This window comes from Neltuma alba, unplaced genomic scaffold (assembly GCF_004799145.2).
Source record: "Neltuma alba isolate B1F8T4 unplaced genomic scaffold, ASM479914v2 tig00002475_pilon, whole genome shotgun sequence".
Taxonomy (NCBI): Eukaryota; Viridiplantae; Streptophyta; class Magnoliopsida; order Fabales; family Fabaceae; genus Neltuma; species Neltuma alba.
In genome coordinates this window covers 26,460-44,628 of record NW_021632873.1, presented here as the reverse complement: position 1 = coordinate 44,628, position 18,169 = coordinate 26,460, and the positions used below count along the sequence as shown (strand labels likewise).

The following is an 18,169-nucleotide window of genomic DNA, read 5'->3' as shown; positions in this document are numbered from 1 at the left end:
TCATGAAAAAATGCATAAATATAAAAAAAAAATGAATTGAGATCTTATATTTAAGACTAAATAAAAATCAAATGAGGTTTTATATTAAAGTATCAGAAGTAGTATACACACATGCCCAAGCTGGTTCATAGGTAGACAAAGTGTTGTCCATCAAGTCTCCAAATTATATATTTATATAATTTTTATGAAGCTTCGTTGATTTTATATTATCATTTTTCTTGATATGTATGTATGCTGGGAACCGATCGGCTATTTCTATCCGGCAATTTTCTCAATTTATCAAAAGAAAAAGTTGGACCATATCGGCCGATTCAATGATTTTGGCCCGATTTGGTTTGTTGATAACTGGTCAAACCAATGCAAACTTGTAAAAACTGATATGAACCGATGGTGAATCGATTTGGATGGATAATTATGTTGTTATTAGTCTTATTTTTTCATTAAGTTCTTAATATCTCAGTTATAGATTTAAATGAATTTTAATTATTATTTAGATATCAATGATTCTTAATTTTACTTATTCATGAAAGACTCTTAAATATCAAAATTTAATGTTATTCCTTGCAGTTTATTGAAGTATTATATTAATCACGCAAAAAAAAAAAACCATTATTCATATCAATCTTGGGATGACATATCATAGATACGAATTATTCAAATATATATCTTACAATACAATATGAACTTACAAACAGTCTTGAGTAGTCCAAACTTCTGTAAATATCTTTTCTCTGCACATCGTTTACAAATTAAACCAAAAAGCTTTTCTTTGTATGTAAATTTAAAATTAAAATATCATTGTCACTCTGACTTATACAGAGATAGATTCATAAACATATCTACGAAGATGGCTTATTCTGTGGGGAAAAAAACTCTGGTTTTGAGCATGTGAATCTTCTCTATATCTTCCCATACATATTCTTTACATTAACAAGTAAATAGTACAAAATTAAAGGTACCCGAGAACTAAATTACGATCTTTCGAATTTGGCGTTACGCATGCATGGTGTGAGGCAACCAAACGATCCAGGGTCAGATGGACCAGAAAACATAACACAGTGCCCCATCCCTACAGGAACAAGCTTCACTCAGAGAATCAATTTGGCTTCCGAAGAAGGGACTCTCTGGTGGCACGCTCACAGTGATTGGACCCGTGCCACTGTTCATGGAGCCATCGTTATCAAACCTCCTCGTGGAGCTTCTTATACTTTCCCTGAGCCCTATGGCCCTGAAACACTCATTATTGGTCCGTTCCATTTTGTGTTTATCTATGTCTCTCTCTCGATCTTTGTTTAATCCTCGTAATGTCGGACTATTTTGCATCAACAATTTGTATGCTGTTAGGGAGTGGTACAAAGGAGACGTGATGACAATATAAACAACGCTTTGGCCACTGGTGGAGAACCAGATACTTCCAGTGCTTACCCCATAAATGGCCAACCTGGAGACTTGTACGCCTGTTCTAAGAGTAAAATAATTTACCAAAGTTATCAAAGTTTTAATATTTGGACTGATCCAGCAGATTGGACCGATAAATTGATGAACTTAACTAATCACAGACTAAGGCAATTAAAAATTAGGTCATTCGAAGGTTGGTCAAGTAATGGTGAAGTTCAAGCCTAGAAGTTAAGTGATCATAAAAATGGTTTGTCAACTGATGGAGTCTATCTATGTTGCAGAGACCACGCATCGTTTTTCAGTGGTGCGAAGGAAAACCTATCTCCTTCGCATAATCAACGCCGCCATGAATGAAAACCACTACTTCGGAATCACCAACCACACACTCACACTCGCAGGGACAGACGCAGCCTACCTCAAGCCCTTTGCCACCCTTACATTGTGATAACCCCTGGCCAGACCATGGACGTTCTGCTCAAAGCTAACCAGGAAACAGGTCTCTACTACATGGTCGCTTCGCCCTTCCTTGACGGCGCATCTCCGTACGATAACACCACGGCCACAGCCATTTTGCAGTACAGAGGCAGCTACAATACTTCTCATAATCAGCGTCCTCCGTTGGTGTTTCCCGATTTCCCTGAACATAATGATTCTTCTGCTGCTTTTTACTTCACTAAGAGACTGAGGGGTTTGTGGAGTAAGATTCATCCCATTGAAGTTCCAAAGAAAGTAAATAGGAGGATTTATATGACAGTCGCTGCGAGTAGTCTGGCATGCATTGCTACCACTTGTGCTAGGAACACTAAGCTCGCTTCTAGTTTGAACAACGTGTCGTTTCAGACTCCAAGTATTGATATATTGGATGCTTATTAGTGATACGTGCTAAAATTTAGATTATACTACTTGTCGATATTCTCACTGCTTGTTCATTGACTGTTTCTGTGTCGATTTTGCATCTAAATTCAACTCGAATTTGCACTTTTTGTGTTATAAAGGATGTTTTAGCATACAAATAAAAACATAGCTTCTAACGCAAGCTACAAGTTGAATTTGCAGGAATAAAACGGGGATTTTCACTAAGGACTTCCCAAGAGAGCCTCCACATATGTCAACTTCACAGATCCTAACAGTAGTGCGTTTACGACCACGGGAACGAGGGTGATAATGCTGAACTGCAATGACTCAGTAGAGATAGTGTGGCAAGGAACGAATAATTCATTGAATACTGCTGAGAATCACCCAATACATCTTCATGGTTTCAGCTACTACGTTGTGGGACAAGGGCTGGGAGTTTTCAACAATAAGACAGATCCTAAGTCCTATAACCTCGTTGATCCTCCAGAAGTTAACACTGTTGGTCTCCCCCTTAATGGTTGGCTGGCCATGAGATTTGTTGCCAACAATCCTGGTACATCCTCTACATTACCTTTTACCACTATATTGTTCCAACAAATTATTAATAATTTGTTCCATTGATCAGTAGGAATGACCTGAATTTGAATCTATTAACTTTTAACATGAGTTTTTGCACATTAATATTTCTATTTGAATCGGACCAACAGATAATGTTTAGTATAGAGAGGTTTCATAATTTTGTGCATAAATTTGCAGGGGTATGGTTTATGCATTGTCATTTTGAGAGACACGGTAGCTGGGGTATGGAAACTGTGCTCATTGTGAGGGATGGAAAAACCAAGGAGACAAGCATGCTTCCACCTCCGAAGTATATGCCTCCTTGCTCCAAATGAAGCCATTACGTCATTCTACTTCTATAATATTTTGAATCATCGATAATTATCCAGAAATTAAAAAGCCTGAGTTTGATCTCTGACTGAGGAGAAGGGAACCGAATTCCTGATAAATTTTTATTACGTTTCTACTTTAATAATATTTTGAATCATGCATTAATAATTATCTAGTGCTTATTTTGATCCTATATATATTTCACAACTTTCTCTCATCGCAAGGGTTCCTTCTCTCTCTCTGTGCCAGCTTGCTTAAGCTGTCTTAATTTGTATCGTCTTGCTGATGAAGCTGTAACTTTATAAGACATTTTTGCAATTATTTTGTTAAATTTCCTTGTTGTATTCTTAAAAGGAAGTGGTCAAAATAGATCGATCCTTTGAATCAATGTTACTCCATTCGTATAATTCTTTTGATAAATATAGTGGCTAATTATTTTTTAAAAAAAACTTTAATTTCTTTTAAATTGGCTTTGCATTCTAATCATTCGTTATATAATACTACATACTTTAATTTGCTGCGACAAGTTCGGTGAGGGTCATTTTGCAATTATTTTGTTAAATTTCCTTGTTATATTCTTAAAAGGAAGTGGTCAACATAGATCGATCCTTTGAATTAATGATGATCCGTATAATTCTTTTGTTAAATATAGTGGCTAATTATTATTATTTTTAAATAAAAAAAAGGAATAGCGCCTTTCACGTTAAGCAAATTAGTTGCGGAAAAATCATGCTACCAATCCTCCGATCCCACAGATTTTTCATACTCAGCCTAAAATTTGTCAGCCCCTTTTTGACCATAAGACAGAATCAAACTTCAATGATTGAATTGCTTTCATGTTTATTCAAACAATTAATACCAAACTTTCAAGCGCATTCTTAGTTCAAGGCAAATAACATAGAATCTGCGCTAATGGTTTGAGCCAAGCTTCCTAATTTGGTGCTCATCATGATGTTCAAGATGAGCGTCATATCATATGCCTGTTCTTGATGAGATGAGATCCAAACCATTCAATCATAATTTGGACAACATACATTCAACATATTCTTTGATTCTTGATTTTCAAGTGATGGTTTTTAAAAAAAAATAGAATGACAATTAAAAAATATTTTTAATTTATATGTTGAATCTATTAAGATAAAAGCAGTAAAAATATAAGGAGAAAATTCAATTAAACTTAAACCAGCATATTTTAATTTGAATGGTTCAAATAACACAAAATTTGATTTAACAGTGTAAGCTTAGCGTCAAACTTTGGTGCTCATCTTCCCATTCTGGTTCTTAAAATGATAATTGGGAGTCGGGGCAGCTTAAATTGAAACCTCAAAGTAATAATTTTTTAACAAATAATAATTAAAAGTTTATTTTTTTATATTTAGCCTTCATCAAAATAAAAATACTAATTAATAAAGTTTTGATAAACGATGGATATTGATGCTTTTCTTTTAAGATGACCACGAAAATCTGTTTGCATTTCCATGAGCCAAACAAGAACGTCAAGATGTCAAATCTTACAGATGGAAGAGTGGTGAGCGAAAAGAACGCGAATGATATATTCAAGCTTCTTAGACGCTACTAAAAGCATTTTTCAGGTAAGTAATTAACCAAAGGTTGGGGTGTTATTTTCAACGAGTTAGTACTTTATTAGTTAATTAATATTATTAGGTCAGGACGCACAATGTATAGTGATGGGGACCAAACTTGTTCTCCACTATGGAACCAGGGAATTTAAATCATAGACGCAAGCAAAGTAATGTAACTCTAGGGGTTGGCAAAAAAACACAGGAAAAAAAAAAAAGATGATGGGAATAGAAAAAGATAATAGAATTGCTTTTTGTTTTGCCCCTTTACCAAAAGTCAAAAGTTAAAATAGACCCTTTTTCTGTGTAATAAAATGACAAAAAGAAATAAATTATTAGATAATTTTATCTTCCAAAAAAGTAAAGTTTAATACTTTTAAATAAATTATATATTCTGATTTTCATAAATGAAATGGAAACATAAATAGTAAAAGTATAAATGAGGAATTTTTTTAATACAAACTATTGTTTAAAGTGATATTATATACATAACTATATTTTATGTGTGATGAAAAGAATGGCGTTTTTAATATTTTCTGGTTAAATTCTTTTTTAATATTTAAAAATAAAGAATTGTCTTGATGATTAAGATGCAACTCATATCTGAGAAAATTATGGGTTCAAATCTTAATGCAGCGTAAGGATTTTGTTGATTGGCAACTTATAAATATTTTTGTAATTTATAAATATTAATCAATATTCTGATTCGACCAAAGATATACTTATTGTTGCGTATTTGTCAATCCCTCAATTATTCCGTCATCAATGTGCAGCATAATATTATTTTGTTAAAAAAACTAGGCATCAAACCACCAAATTAGTATCTAGAAGCCATATTTGACCTCAAATAATTTGGATAGGGAAGGACCATAGGGATAATAAGCGTTTACACGTTTGCTTACTTAGAACTCAAATCCATGACTCATTATTAAATTAGCATAGCTCCAATACTAAGTAAGTTATGTACTCATTTTTTGTGCAACATAATGTTTAGATCAGAGATCTTGCAAATTACTAGGAATCTAAATTTTTTTTTTCAGTAAACATAAGATATATTATAGTAGTAGACCCTACTTTAGGGAAAGTAGGAGGATATATTACAAAGAAAACATTGCTTTCAAGTGAGAATAAAGTGGTACCAAAGCAGTGTCTATTTTATAATATATATTTGCAAAGAAGATGAATAAATAAATAAAAAAATCGATCGTTGAGAAACACATCAGATCCAAGCTTGCGGTACATGTAACTTGCAATAATGGTAAAATCTGAATGTCTTGAAATTATATATAAAGCTGCTATACATGCTTTGTTGTCTCCAAGTACTGCTAATAAGAAGAGCAAGCAAGATGAGAGATTACTTGGGAAATCAAGCTTTGCTAATAGCTTTTCTGGGCTTCATGATTTTTTGCAAGAGCCAAGGCAACGTTCATCACTATGATTTCGTAGTAAGTCTTGAAATAAAACCCCACCAACTATGAAAATTCGTCACATCTTTACCAGTTCTTTTTCTTGACGATGTGACATTTTATACTTATTAATATTTATACGTTTCATAACCTAAATCAATTTATTCACCACATATAGTTTATATTGTTTTGAAATTTTCAACTATATATCAAACTTGTTCTTGTGTGAAATGTGAATATTTACGCACAGGTGGAAGAAAAGAACTTCACGAAGTTGTGCAGCACAAAAAGCATATTAACAGTGAACGGGAGCTTTCCAGGGCCAACCATTCGTGTTCAGAAAGGCGATACAGCTTTTGTTACTGTCCACAATAATGGAACCTACGGGGTCACTATTCATTGGTCAGTAATTAGTTAGTTTGCCCATGAATGAATGATTATGAGCGTAACTCTCTTCAAAGTTACGATATATATGTAGCTGTTAGATACTGATATGGCTTTGAGAGGAAATTAACGAAACAGGCATGGCGTAAAGGAACCAAGGGACCCATGGTCAGATGGACCAGAGAACATAACACAGTGCCCTATCCCGCCGGGAACAAGTTTCACTCAGAAGCTGACATTTACGTCTGAAGAAGGAACTCTCTGGTGGCATGCTCATAGCAGTTGGAGTCGAGCCACTGTCCATGGCGCTATCCTCATCTTCCCTGCAAAAAACACCTCTTATCCTTTTCCTCAACCTCATGGACAAGAAACAGTCATCATTGGTCAGTACATATCTTTCGACATTGATGATACACATTTTTGTTGAAAACTAGCTAGTTATTATCTAGCCGAGTACATGATGATAAATTAAGGTGATGGCTGTGCAGGGGAATGGTACAAGGGGGATGTTCAGCAAATAATAAATTCTGCACTGGTAAGTGGTGGCGAGCCCAACCAATCTGATGCTTACACCATCAACGGTGAACCTGGAGATTTCTATAATTGTTCAAGAGGTACGTACCAAGTTGTATTCTCATTCATGATAAACTTTGGAATTAGATAGTGTTAAAATTGTCAACTTCTTTATGACCACCAATGAGGGAGTTTTATCCAGCCGTACTTGCTTGAATTTTCTTTCCGGGAAAATCTTAGACAAGTTTAACCATCCTTTTGACAGCTGAATTATTATACCTCTCGATTAAGTAATTTTCAAACGAGCATGTCCTTTAATTTGGTTAGATATGCAGTAACATAAATTCCAAGTTAAAGTAAAGGATTTGTTTAGCTGGAAAGCAACTAATGGAACTGATAAATTTCAATTTATTGATTTGAATCATATATATTATGCAGAAACAACGTACCGTTCATTGGTTGATTACGGAAAGACCTATCTCTTTCGCGTAATAAACTCTGCTATGAACGAAGAACACTTTTTTGGGATTGCTCATCACAACCTCACACTTGTGGGGATCGATGCGTCCTACACAAAACCCTTAAAGACCAACTTCATCATGATCGGCCCAGGACAAACCATGGATGTGCTTGTCACAGCAGATCAGAACCCTGATCAGTATTACATTGCCGCTTCTCCCTTTTATGATGGAAATGCAGTCTATGATAATTCCACGACAACGGCAATTCTTCAGTACAGAAATTGCACTAATAATAATGATAATTATTCCAATTCAAATAATTTATCATCTTCATCTTCTAGAGCTATTCCCTTCCCTGTGCTTCCTGCTTTGAATGACTCAGGGGCAGCGTTTAACTTCAGCAAGAGATTGAGGAGTTTGGCGAGTAAAGATCATCCAGTGGATGTTCCCAAAAATGTCAACAGAAGAATTTATATGACAGTGTCTGTAAATGTGTTGCCTTGCCCTAATTCAAATTGTTCGGGTCCTAATGGAAATAGATTGTCTTCAAGCTTAAACAACATAAGCTTTCGGGTTCCCAACATCGATATTCTACGAGCATACTATTGGTATGTCTATATATAATGTCCATTCATATACTGCTGTTTTATATTTCTGGGGTTTTTCACAATATATTAGACAAAGCAGGCTATTTTCTTGTTTTCTTTTTCCCTAAAATTATTTATATATAAAACAATGCAGGAACATTTCTGGGGTATTCACAGAGGACTTCCCAGATGAACCGCCGCTGTATTTCAACTTCACAGGTGACGTGGCAAACAGCACACTAATCCCAAGTACAGGAACGAGGGTAATAATGTTGGATTATAATGATGAAGTGGAAATAGTGTGGCAAGGAACGAGTCTTCTCAGTGCAGAGAATCACCCTCTTCATCTTCATGGCTTCAGCTTCTATGTGGTTGGACTTGGCCTTGGAAATTTCAACAATGTCACAGACCCTCTCTCCTATAACTTAATCGATCCTCCATTAGTTAACACCTTTGGTCTTCCCAAAAATGGATGGGTTGCAATGAGATTTGTCGCTGATAATCCTGGCAAGTTCTCTCAACCACTATCTCTATAATTCAAACTAGCTAGGTTAGGTTTATTCAACGACTGAATATTTTACGTAATTAGATAGACTATTTAACTGTCATAGAAAGTTTCTTTCTAGGTCAAATCTTAAGTGGTTCCCATGTCGGTTTTTTATCCATAAAGTCTTTGTATAGCTTTTTGAAATAATAAACGCTTTTCCGCGTGAAGTAATATGTTTTAAAAACACAAGGTATTTTAGTATTTTCAAAAGATGTAATTAATAACCTTCTTTTTATTAAAAAAAAAAAGCCCTCGATGTGAAGTATGAAAATGAAGAGCCATTCATCTCTTTTTTTTTTCAATGGAAGACGCCATATCAAAGGAGAGTAAAGATATATAGATGATTACGTATTGAATTACATTAACTGATTTACCGGGGACATAAATCAATAAACAAAAGTACTTCATAATTTTAAACTAAAAGAGTAATACACACACATACATATTCTCACAAATGATTTGGTACGCTTGTGCAGGGGTATGGTATATGCATTGTCATCTTGATAGACACACAAGCTGGGGAATGGATACTGTTGTTATTGTGAGAGACGGAGGTACCCCACAAACGAGCATCCTTCCGCCCCCCAAATATCTGCCTCCTTGTTCTTGAAGCATCTCATCGCATGAAGCAACTTTTTAACAATACACACACACACACACACACACACACACACACACACACACACACACACACATTTATGTGAGAGAGAGAGAGAGAGAGAGAGAGAGTTTGCTAATAAGCTCGTGGGATTTAAACCAATTTCGGTTGACAAGGAATTGATTCTTACACACACAAACACGCACAATAGTATTTTTTGAATAAACATTATAATTATCTGCACAGATTAAATAATTATGAGTTTCATTCATTGAGACTAAAAAGAAGCTAAGGGGATGGAGTTCCTTGACAAATTTTTACTGCGTTTCAGTTGTTTGGGCATAGTGTAACCCTCTTGAAATTAATGTTTCATGTTAATAATTTGGTGCTATTATAAATGCATTGCGATAATATTATTATTTGGAACTCATACTAGTAATTGGTGAGTTTTAAATTTCCTCATGATCATGTATATATTTTATTATGATGAGAGATATTTGGTTTGCATTGGAGTGCAGATTTAATTTATTGCTTTGTAACGCAATATTTGAATTCTTTTCTTAGTTTTTTCCAAATCAATAGATTTAAATAACTATATTACAAATATGTCTTCTGTATAATTACATCACAACTGTAATTGTTATATTTAAAAAGTGCACTCAATTAGTGATCAGATCTGTGTCAACTCGGCGACGCTGTAACTAAATTTCTTTCAGACATCATCCAAGTGCTTAAGTTGGCTTTGGATTTCAACTTTTCCTTACAGAACAAAAGATAGCTTAAACCACGCATATTTATATATGTATAAATTAAGTTGCGCACTAACTATTAACTAAGTAGCTGGTAGGGTCCATTTAATTTGTCTACAAAGTTAAAAGTCATATCTTACATATTAAGGATATCATGTTTTTTTAGTGGCCTGGCAAACCTAAGGACAACATTTATTCTTTACTTTATTGGCAATTTCTTTTTAAACATTCATTTCTATTATCCCAGTCATGCTTCTCAAAATTAGTGTTAACTGCTTATAGGCGAAGCAAAACTTTGAGTGCTAGTTCACACGGGCATCCATTTTTGGGCAATCTAATTAACTTAATTAATAAAATAATTTAATGAGTGGGAGTTACTATGCTTGAATGAAGTTCACCTCATGACTGTCTTCAGTAAGATTCTCAAAATATCAACAGTACAAATGTTTTGCTTAAAATATCTGATTGATGACTTGTTTATGTTGTGCTACTTTTTAACTCGTTTGGTTTAAAAAGCAGTAACACACGGAAAATGATCTTATCCCTGTTTCATATACTGTGGATAGAATTATACATAGGTCCCGTACTTCATATGCACCAAAGCCCAACTTACGCCCTCGTAAATCAGAGAAAATGTGCTTTTCCAAGAAAATGATCTTCTTGATTATTTTCCGGTTATTCATGCCATCGCTTGCCGTTCACCCCCATGCTTACACAGGAACGTTATAAAACTTTGTTCCAAGTCCCCTAACATTGCGTCTATCTATTGCCTGCCTCTTTTCTTTTTTATTGGTGATCTTTTTTATAATACCTTGCAAGTGGAAGAGACTTCATCATATACAAGAATCTGCAGCACAAGGGTGAAAAGTGTCCACGCCAAGGTTTATAACAAGGGAAGATACAACATCATTCTACACCGGTATATTTATTTCCCAACCTCAATCTCATCGCCTTTTGTGTGTGCGCGCGTGTGTGTGAATCTAATGTGAGGCTATATAGGTGCCTAGCATACAACGACGTTATCTGCAACATTCAGGAACGTTCAAGGTGAAAGTGGACCAAGGGAAGACTTGCCTTCGTCGTATGATTAAGGCTGCGATGAACCTGATTCCCTCTTTGTCTGTTTCGAGTCACAGGCTAACGTAAGCTTGTGGGGTCCGATGGCAGATTCACGTAGCCATTGACACGAGATTACATCGTCATAGGTCCAGAACAGCCAATGGATGTCCTGTTTGATGCCAGACAGAAGCCAAATTACTACTGTTTGACTTGTTTAATTAGAAGGCGATTTCCCATATTTCCGCCGTCGGTGTTCAACTTCACAGCAGAGATACCGAACTAAGGGACAGAGGTGAAGGTTTTGAGTCATGGTGCAAAAATACTAGTATTTCAAGGAACAAACATGGTTGCAGGAATAGACCATCCGATGCATCCACATGGATTCAGTCAGATGAAAAAAATACTAATTAAGGACCCAACCTGACTCTGAGTAGTATCATAAAACCAAGGGAATATTAATTTGTAGATATGTATAAATATCAGTTTTCAAGCTTATGGGTCACTACCTCTATACTTCTTAAGTTTATAGTCCAATCGTTATAGTTCTCAAATGGTTCTAGTACAAATTCACTGCCGCCATTTTCCGTTTGTATAACATGACTGAAAAAGAAGAAAAACAACCACATCATCATAATAAATTTAGAGGTTAATCTAAATTTAACCATTAGTGAACCTAAAACTAGAGTAGCTTACCCAGTATGAAGTTTAAGTTTCCCTATCAACAAAACTCAAACTGAAACCTCATTAAGGAATAAGGAGTTTCTTTCACGCAAGCCATCCGTTGACGGGTTTGGAAACAATTTAATACTACCTCCGGTCCTATTTATAAGACCCAGTTGACTTATTTGGGGAGATTAAGGAAGTAAGTTAAATTAGTTATTTGTAATAAATAAGTGTTGTCATTCCCAAAATATCCTTGCTAATTAAGTGTATTGGCTAGAACTATCATTATTAGAAGGGCTATCTTGGAAAAAATACATAAATATGAGAGACAAAATGGATTGGGGTCTTATAATTAGGACCAAACAAAAAGTCAAAAGGGGTCTTATATTAAGGATCGGAGGTAGTATCCGTTAGATGTGACAAATTTAGATGACTTCATTGGAGTTAAAATTAGTACTTAAATGGGAATGTGATGATTTCGACGACATATCTACCTATCTAGATCTAGCAGGACCCGAAGAGATGCTTCCGATAAATCAGAAACAGAGGCAGAAGTCTCTCTCTCAGACACAAACACATGAAAATGTGGTTTTCCAAACCAGTGATCATCATCTCCGTTCTTTGTTTCTTCAGATTAGTTTGTGTTCATTCTCAAAAATTGAAACATTACACTTTCATTGTAAGTCTCCCAGCATAAACAAACAGGGCAAGCCGTCAGCCATCTTTTGATTTCATAAATATCTGATGTATATGTTGCAGGTGAAAGAAGCTAAATATACAAGACTTTGCGGCACAAAAAGCATATTGACAGTGAATGGAGAATTTCCAGGGCCTATAATTACTGCTTCCAAGGGTGATACAGTTTACGTCGATGTGTATAACAGAGGCAGGCACAACATCACTTTACACTGGTACTTTTGAGGTTCCAGAGATTAACTTCATAGTCACTTTTGAGGTTCCAGAGATTAACTTTAATCAATTTTATGGCAGGCACGGGGTGAAGCAGCCAAGGAATCCATGGTCAGATGGTCCTGAATACATCACACAATGTCCTATACAACCAGAGGGGAGGTTCAGGCAAAAGGTGGTTTTCTCTACAGAGGAAGGAACCTTATGGTGGCATGCTCACAGTGGTTGGTCCAGAGCCACTGTCCATGGAGCTATCATAGTCTATCCCAACAAGAACTGTGCCTACCCTTTTCCCAGACCTGACGCAGACATACCCATCATATTTGGTAGATATCAAAGTCTGCAATAATTGATTAACATAGTTATCATATAATGACGAAGTTTCGGAAAGATGGTTCTCTTGTTTTGTAGGAGAATGGTGGAAGGAGGATGTGATGAAGGTGTATACTGAGTTCCTGGACTCTGGAGGAACTCCAAGTAATTCTGATGCAATCACTATAAACGGCCAGCCAGGTGATCTTTATCCTTGCTCAAACTCAGGTAGGTAAACAACCTACTACAAGCTAGCGTGAGTGAGCTTATAGTACGTACGTCTGGTGTGATTTTTGGTTATTCCTAATAACATCTCTGAGTTTTCTGCAACATTCAGAAACATTCAAGTTCGTTGTACAAGAAGGGAAGACTTACCTTCTTCGTATGGTTAATGCTGCAATGAACTTGATTCTGTTTGTGTCTGTTTCAAATCACAAGCTCACGCTCGTGGGAGCAGATGGAAGCTACACGAAGCCATTGACTAGAGATTGCATCGCAATAGCTCCAGGCCAAACGATGGATGCTTTGTTATATGCCAACCAGGAGCCAAATCAGTATTATTTAGCAGCAAAGGCATATTCAAATGGGATTGGAGTTGCATTCGATAACACCACAACCACAGCTATTGTTCAGTACAAAGAGAAATATAACGCATCTTCATCTCTCTCATTACCCCATATCCCCTCCTATAATGACACGCAGGCAGCTTTTAACTTCTATAGTAACATTAGAGGGTTGCCTCAGAAATTTCCCCTCAAAGTTCCACTGAAAATTTCTACTCGCATGATGATCACTCTCTCCATAAACACATTTCCATGTCTGTCCGGCCAGTCCTGCGAGGGACCCAATGGAACCCGTTTGGCTTCAAGCATGAACAACATAAGTTTTGAAAACCCAAACATCGCTATACTGGAAGCTTACTACTACCACATCAATGGAGTGTTTGGCAGGCGATTTCCCATGTTTCCGCCATTGATTTTTAACTTCACTGCTGATTATTTGCCTTTAGTTCTGCAGACACCTAAGCGGGGGACAGAGGTTAAGATTCTCGAGTATGGTGAAATAGTAGAACTTGTTTTCCAAGGGACAAACTTAGTTGCAGGATTTGACCATCCAATGCATCTTCATGGATTCAATTTCTATGTTATTGGATATGGATTTGGGAATTTCAACAAACGATTGGACTACAGAAATTTCAATCTCGTTGATCCTCCCCTCATGAACACAGTTATTGTGCCCAAAAATGGCTGGGCTGCCATCAGGTTCAGGGCTACCAACCCAGGTACGTACTACAACATAAATTAACCTATCAAACACCTATACTAATTAACCTTTAAAAAGTCTAGATTAGTGGTTCTTTCTAATTTCTAGTTTAAAAAACCTCTAACTTCGGGTGATATAGGACTGTGGTTGCTGCATTGCCATCTAGAGCGGCATATTTCTTGGGGAATGGAGACTGTCTTCATCGTGAAGAATGGGTTAAGGTTCAATGAAACATTGCCGCCTCCGCCACCTGACATGCCACCATGTTGATGAAGCTTCTTTCAGCTCACACACGTACTCTTCAAAACTTTTGAGTATTGCACTGCTGAATAATTTTGATGATATTTAGGTGCATGAATTAATAATCAGCACAACATCGTACTATTCATGTAATTTAATTTGATATCTATATGTAATGACAATTGGGTACTATCTTATCCTCTAGACCACCCAAATGGATACAAACAGTTGACGGGAAAATGTGGGATCTGTTATGTTAAGGACATGCGGGATCCTGAAAACGGGTCATTTCTTTACTTGATGTCAATATTGTTGATATTGGAATTTGGGTCCATGTAACCACGTAATCTCTAAATTTGGAAATGGGTCCCATATGTCATATAGGTGCCATACACATATAATAGTTAAATTGTTCCATGTGACGACTTAACTAATTAAATATAAACTATTTAAGGGAGATAATGACAGCAGTTTTCCAAATTTCAAATCATGTATGCATATGCAGAAAAAGCATTGACACGCATGGAGAACAATAATGCAAATTCATAAACTTATTCAGGAAAACGACAACTCATCATCTTCTTGCCTAATAAGTTCATAAAACCAATTAACTACCTAATCTTAATTAACTACCTAATCTTTGTCCACCTTCAGAAGACGACGAGTTAAATAGAGGAAGATTGAACGAAAGAGGAGAACAGACGAATTAGCAAGTTTTGAACAGACTCATTTAACGTCTTTTGTTTGTCTTTCATTTTAAATATTTTCTTTCTATTTCTATTTCTTTCTCATCTTCTTGCTGTTGTTTTCATAACCATCGTTTATTTTATAAATGGAACCCAAAAAAAAAGAGGAAAAATACACCTAAGATCATTCAAGTTCGTATCTCACTTTTATTATGTAATATATACCTTGGATGTGATATTGTTCTATGAAAATCTACATATATGTAAGCATACGTATTTCATCCTCGCGCACACAATATCGTAAGCAGGAGCAGACCTTCTATCATTCTATGACAACTTCTAAAATTATCGCTGAAACGCACAAATTTTCAGCAATCACTCTAAAAAGGAAAAAGGCAACTGCTGAAGATCTAATATTTAATGAGACTTTCAAAATGGGCCCACTAAGTTGAAGCGCATAATCTCTTGCTTTAAGAGTTGAAGTGTCCATCTTGTTTTGATGACATTTTCCAGATGCAAGTCTGAACGACTAAGGAACATGTCGGCATGTCAGGACAAAACAAATTAAGATTTTAGTGGAAAAGCAATTAAGGGTGTGGATGGAATATTAATAAGAGAAGAACTAGGACATCAAAGAAACTACGACTGTCCAATATGATTGAAGCATCGTTCAAGCTAAGACGACAAAAATAGATTACGTCTCTTAATTTTGTGATGATGCCATCCATGTTGTACTTTGGAGGTGTTTTTCCACCCTAAATTTATGGGTTTTAGTTAGACAGATAATCATCGTAATGAGTCAGACAAAGTTTAATGACTGTGGCTTACCGTGTTCGAGTCATCTTGCCTTAATTGTGCGCGGGAGACCGTGCATGAACAGATCGTTACGGGGGATAAAATAAAAAGAAATGCAAATTAAATAGATTAAACGGTCAAAACGAACTCAATTACGACAAATCAAAACACACACATTTGCATTTAAATATATGAGGAAAATCATTCCGCAGTAAATTCCGCAAATTAAGTTGAAGACAGCGCGCGACTCTGTAAGAAGCTTCAACATGAGGGCGTATCCCACGGCGGAGGAAACAATGTTTGGTTTGACGTGTTACACAACAATAATAACGACTCCTTAAAATGGGACGTGCCCGTCTCTGATTAGCTACGTTGAAGGACACCACTAAATTCGACCCTTTTTAGGAGGACGACATTGAAGCACCACGGAGCTAAAATTATTTGATTTTTTTTAACGAATTTGTCGCTAGAATTAAGTTTTGTGATATTACCTCCTCTTGTCTTTAATATAGTATAAGAGTTAAATAATTAATCTGGAAATATTAAAAAAATTAGTCAAGTTGATTATTTGTCACAGGTGTGTATTGGTTTTCTTAAATTATTCTCTTCAATCCTGTGCTTGGTGGAAACCAATAAAGATATTTTAAGAAGAGATAAAGTAAATTAAAGTATTATATTTAGAATTAAATCAAACTCTTAGCTAATTCTTACATTAAAGACTGGAGCTCTAACATTTTGATGTCATTTTACAATTATTGGCTATTGAGTAGGGCTGTTCACAGGACGAATCGGGATCGGGACAAACCTGTCCCGGTTCCGTCCCGATGAATAGTAACGGGACAGAAAATCTGTCCTATGTCCCGATCTGTTTCAGGGTTGTCTCGGTCCCGATCAGGATGGGACGGATCCGAGACGTCTCGAAGTTTTTTTTAAAATTTTTTAAATTTTTTTAAAAAATATGATTTTTTAATTATATTTTTTTGGGCTTAAACCTTATAAAAACATCTTTTTATTTTTTATTTGTTTGGACACTCTTAAACAAAAGCTCAAAATATTACATATAATAGTCATTAAAAACTCTAAACAAAAGCTTTTAACACAATAAAAACTTGCTAAAAATTCTAATAATCAATAATCTCAAATCATTAACAAATATAAAAACTCTAAATAAATATATCCATAGTTCCATACAATAGTCTCAAATCTTAAAAAAATATGAAAAAAATGATATTATATAAATAGGATAAAAAATTAAAAAAAAAAAAAAGAACCGGGACGGCCCGTCCCGGAAAATTTCGGGACGGATCCGTCCCGTCCCAATAAGACTGGGACCGAGACGGGCCGACCTTGAACACCTCTACTGCTGAGTTGTCGAGACTTGTAATTGAGTTGTTAAGATTTATAGAATCTTCATAACTTATAACAAATTGACAACTAAATATTCAATACCTCTGACTGAATTTTCGAGATTAATCATTAAACTTTTGGAATTCAACTGAGATAACCCTGGGTTTTTTTCCTAATAAATTTATGAATTCTTGGTCCTTTATAGTTTAATTTCATTGTCTTTCTTCCAGGGTCTTATGTGTAATTTTGCATAATGAAGAAATGCAGTACAATATTGGTACTTCACACTTGATGCACTACAAGAACGTACAGGATGCTATAAGTTAAGCTGGACCCGAGTGGTTCGTTTAGATAATAAGCTTCTCCCATTCTTTCTTCATCGACCCCCTTCTGTGAGCCATCTTGTTCATATGGGCTTATTTGCGAGAGACAGAGCTTAAGATTCTGAGGTGTGGTGCAAGAGCAGAGAACTAACGATCGCCATCAGGTTCAGAGCTATACCAACCCCTAGGTACAATATTTTCATTTTTAGCCTATCAAACACTAAATATTATGCTTATATATTAATTGCTGCATTGCCATTTATAGAGTGCCATATCTTTTAGGCAGTGTAGAATGTCTTAGTTTTCGTTATTATTGCTGGTAAAAAAATTTTTTTTTAATATTTACAAATTAGATATATTTTGTACTTGAAAAAAGATAAGTCTAAGTTTGAATATAAGTAAGATAGTATAATATGATTTAAGATAAATTATTTTAAAGAAGCGGGACCTAACTTTTTTTCATCTTCTCTCTCCACTTCTCAAAAGTGATAAGCTCTAAATTTTAGCTTATGACTTAAATGACTTTTTATTCAGAAGGTAAATTGTTTTTAAGCCATAAGAAACACTCCCAGCTTCCTTCAATCTGCTCCATCGCGCGTTTTGACC

The 18,169-nt window shown here is 35.5% G+C and overlaps 2 protein-coding genes and 1 pseudogene across 3 annotated transcripts in view; all 3 read left to right on the top strand.

Annotated features, from left to right (window-relative positions):
* The first annotated feature begins 999 nt into the window (after positions 1–999).
* Positions 1,000–3,146, top strand: LOC114729379 (laccase-14-like; annotated as a pseudogene).
* Positions 3,147–6,039: 2,893 nt separating this feature from the next.
* The window catches only part of LOC114729332 (laccase-15-like), a 31,185-nt gene continuing 19,055 nt past the window's right edge, over positions 6,040–18,169 (top strand). The window contains exons 1-7 of one of the 2 annotated variants that reach the window (XM_028916326.1): positions 6,040–6,166; positions 6,378–6,529; positions 6,650–6,894; positions 7,000–7,125; positions 7,463–8,093; positions 8,227–8,579; positions 9,096–9,261. In XM_028916326.1, coding sequence (XP_028772159.1) covers positions 6,068–6,166; positions 6,378–6,529; positions 6,650–6,894; positions 7,000–7,125; positions 7,463–8,093; positions 8,227–8,579; positions 9,096–9,229 — 1,740 coding nt within the window. In that variant the 5' untranslated portion in view covers positions 6,040–6,067 and the 3' untranslated portion in view covers positions 9,230–9,261. Of the gene's footprint in view, positions 6,167–6,377; positions 6,530–6,649; positions 6,895–6,999; positions 7,126–7,462; positions 8,094–8,226; positions 8,580–9,095; positions 9,265–18,169 lie in introns of both variants that reach the window. The other variant, XM_028916333.1, reaches the window with a different exon arrangement.
* LOC114729371 (laccase-15-like) lies at positions 12,118–14,442 on the top strand. The gene is made up of 6 exons (XM_028916375.1): positions 12,118–12,276; positions 12,448–12,599; positions 12,679–12,923; positions 13,009–13,137; positions 13,247–14,191; positions 14,312–14,442. The coding sequence occupies exons 1-6, from the start codon at positions 12,118–12,120 to the stop codon at positions 14,440–14,442; spliced, it is 1,761 nt and encodes a 586-aa protein (XP_028772208.1).

Bases quoted from the DNA above. Each gene is read 5' to 3' on its own strand.
- LOC114729371 (XM_028916375.1), top strand. From the start codon at position 12,118: ATGACTTCATTGGAGTTAAAATTAGTACTTAAATGGGAATGTGATGAT. The intron at 12,924-13,008 runs GTAGATATCAAA...CTTGTTTTGTAG, and splicing joins AGACATACCCATCATATTTG to GAGAATGGTGGAAGGAGGAT. The intron at 13,138-13,246 runs GTAGGTAAACAA...TGCAACATTCAG, and splicing joins TTATCCTTGCTCAAACTCAG to AAACATTCAAGTTCGTTGTA.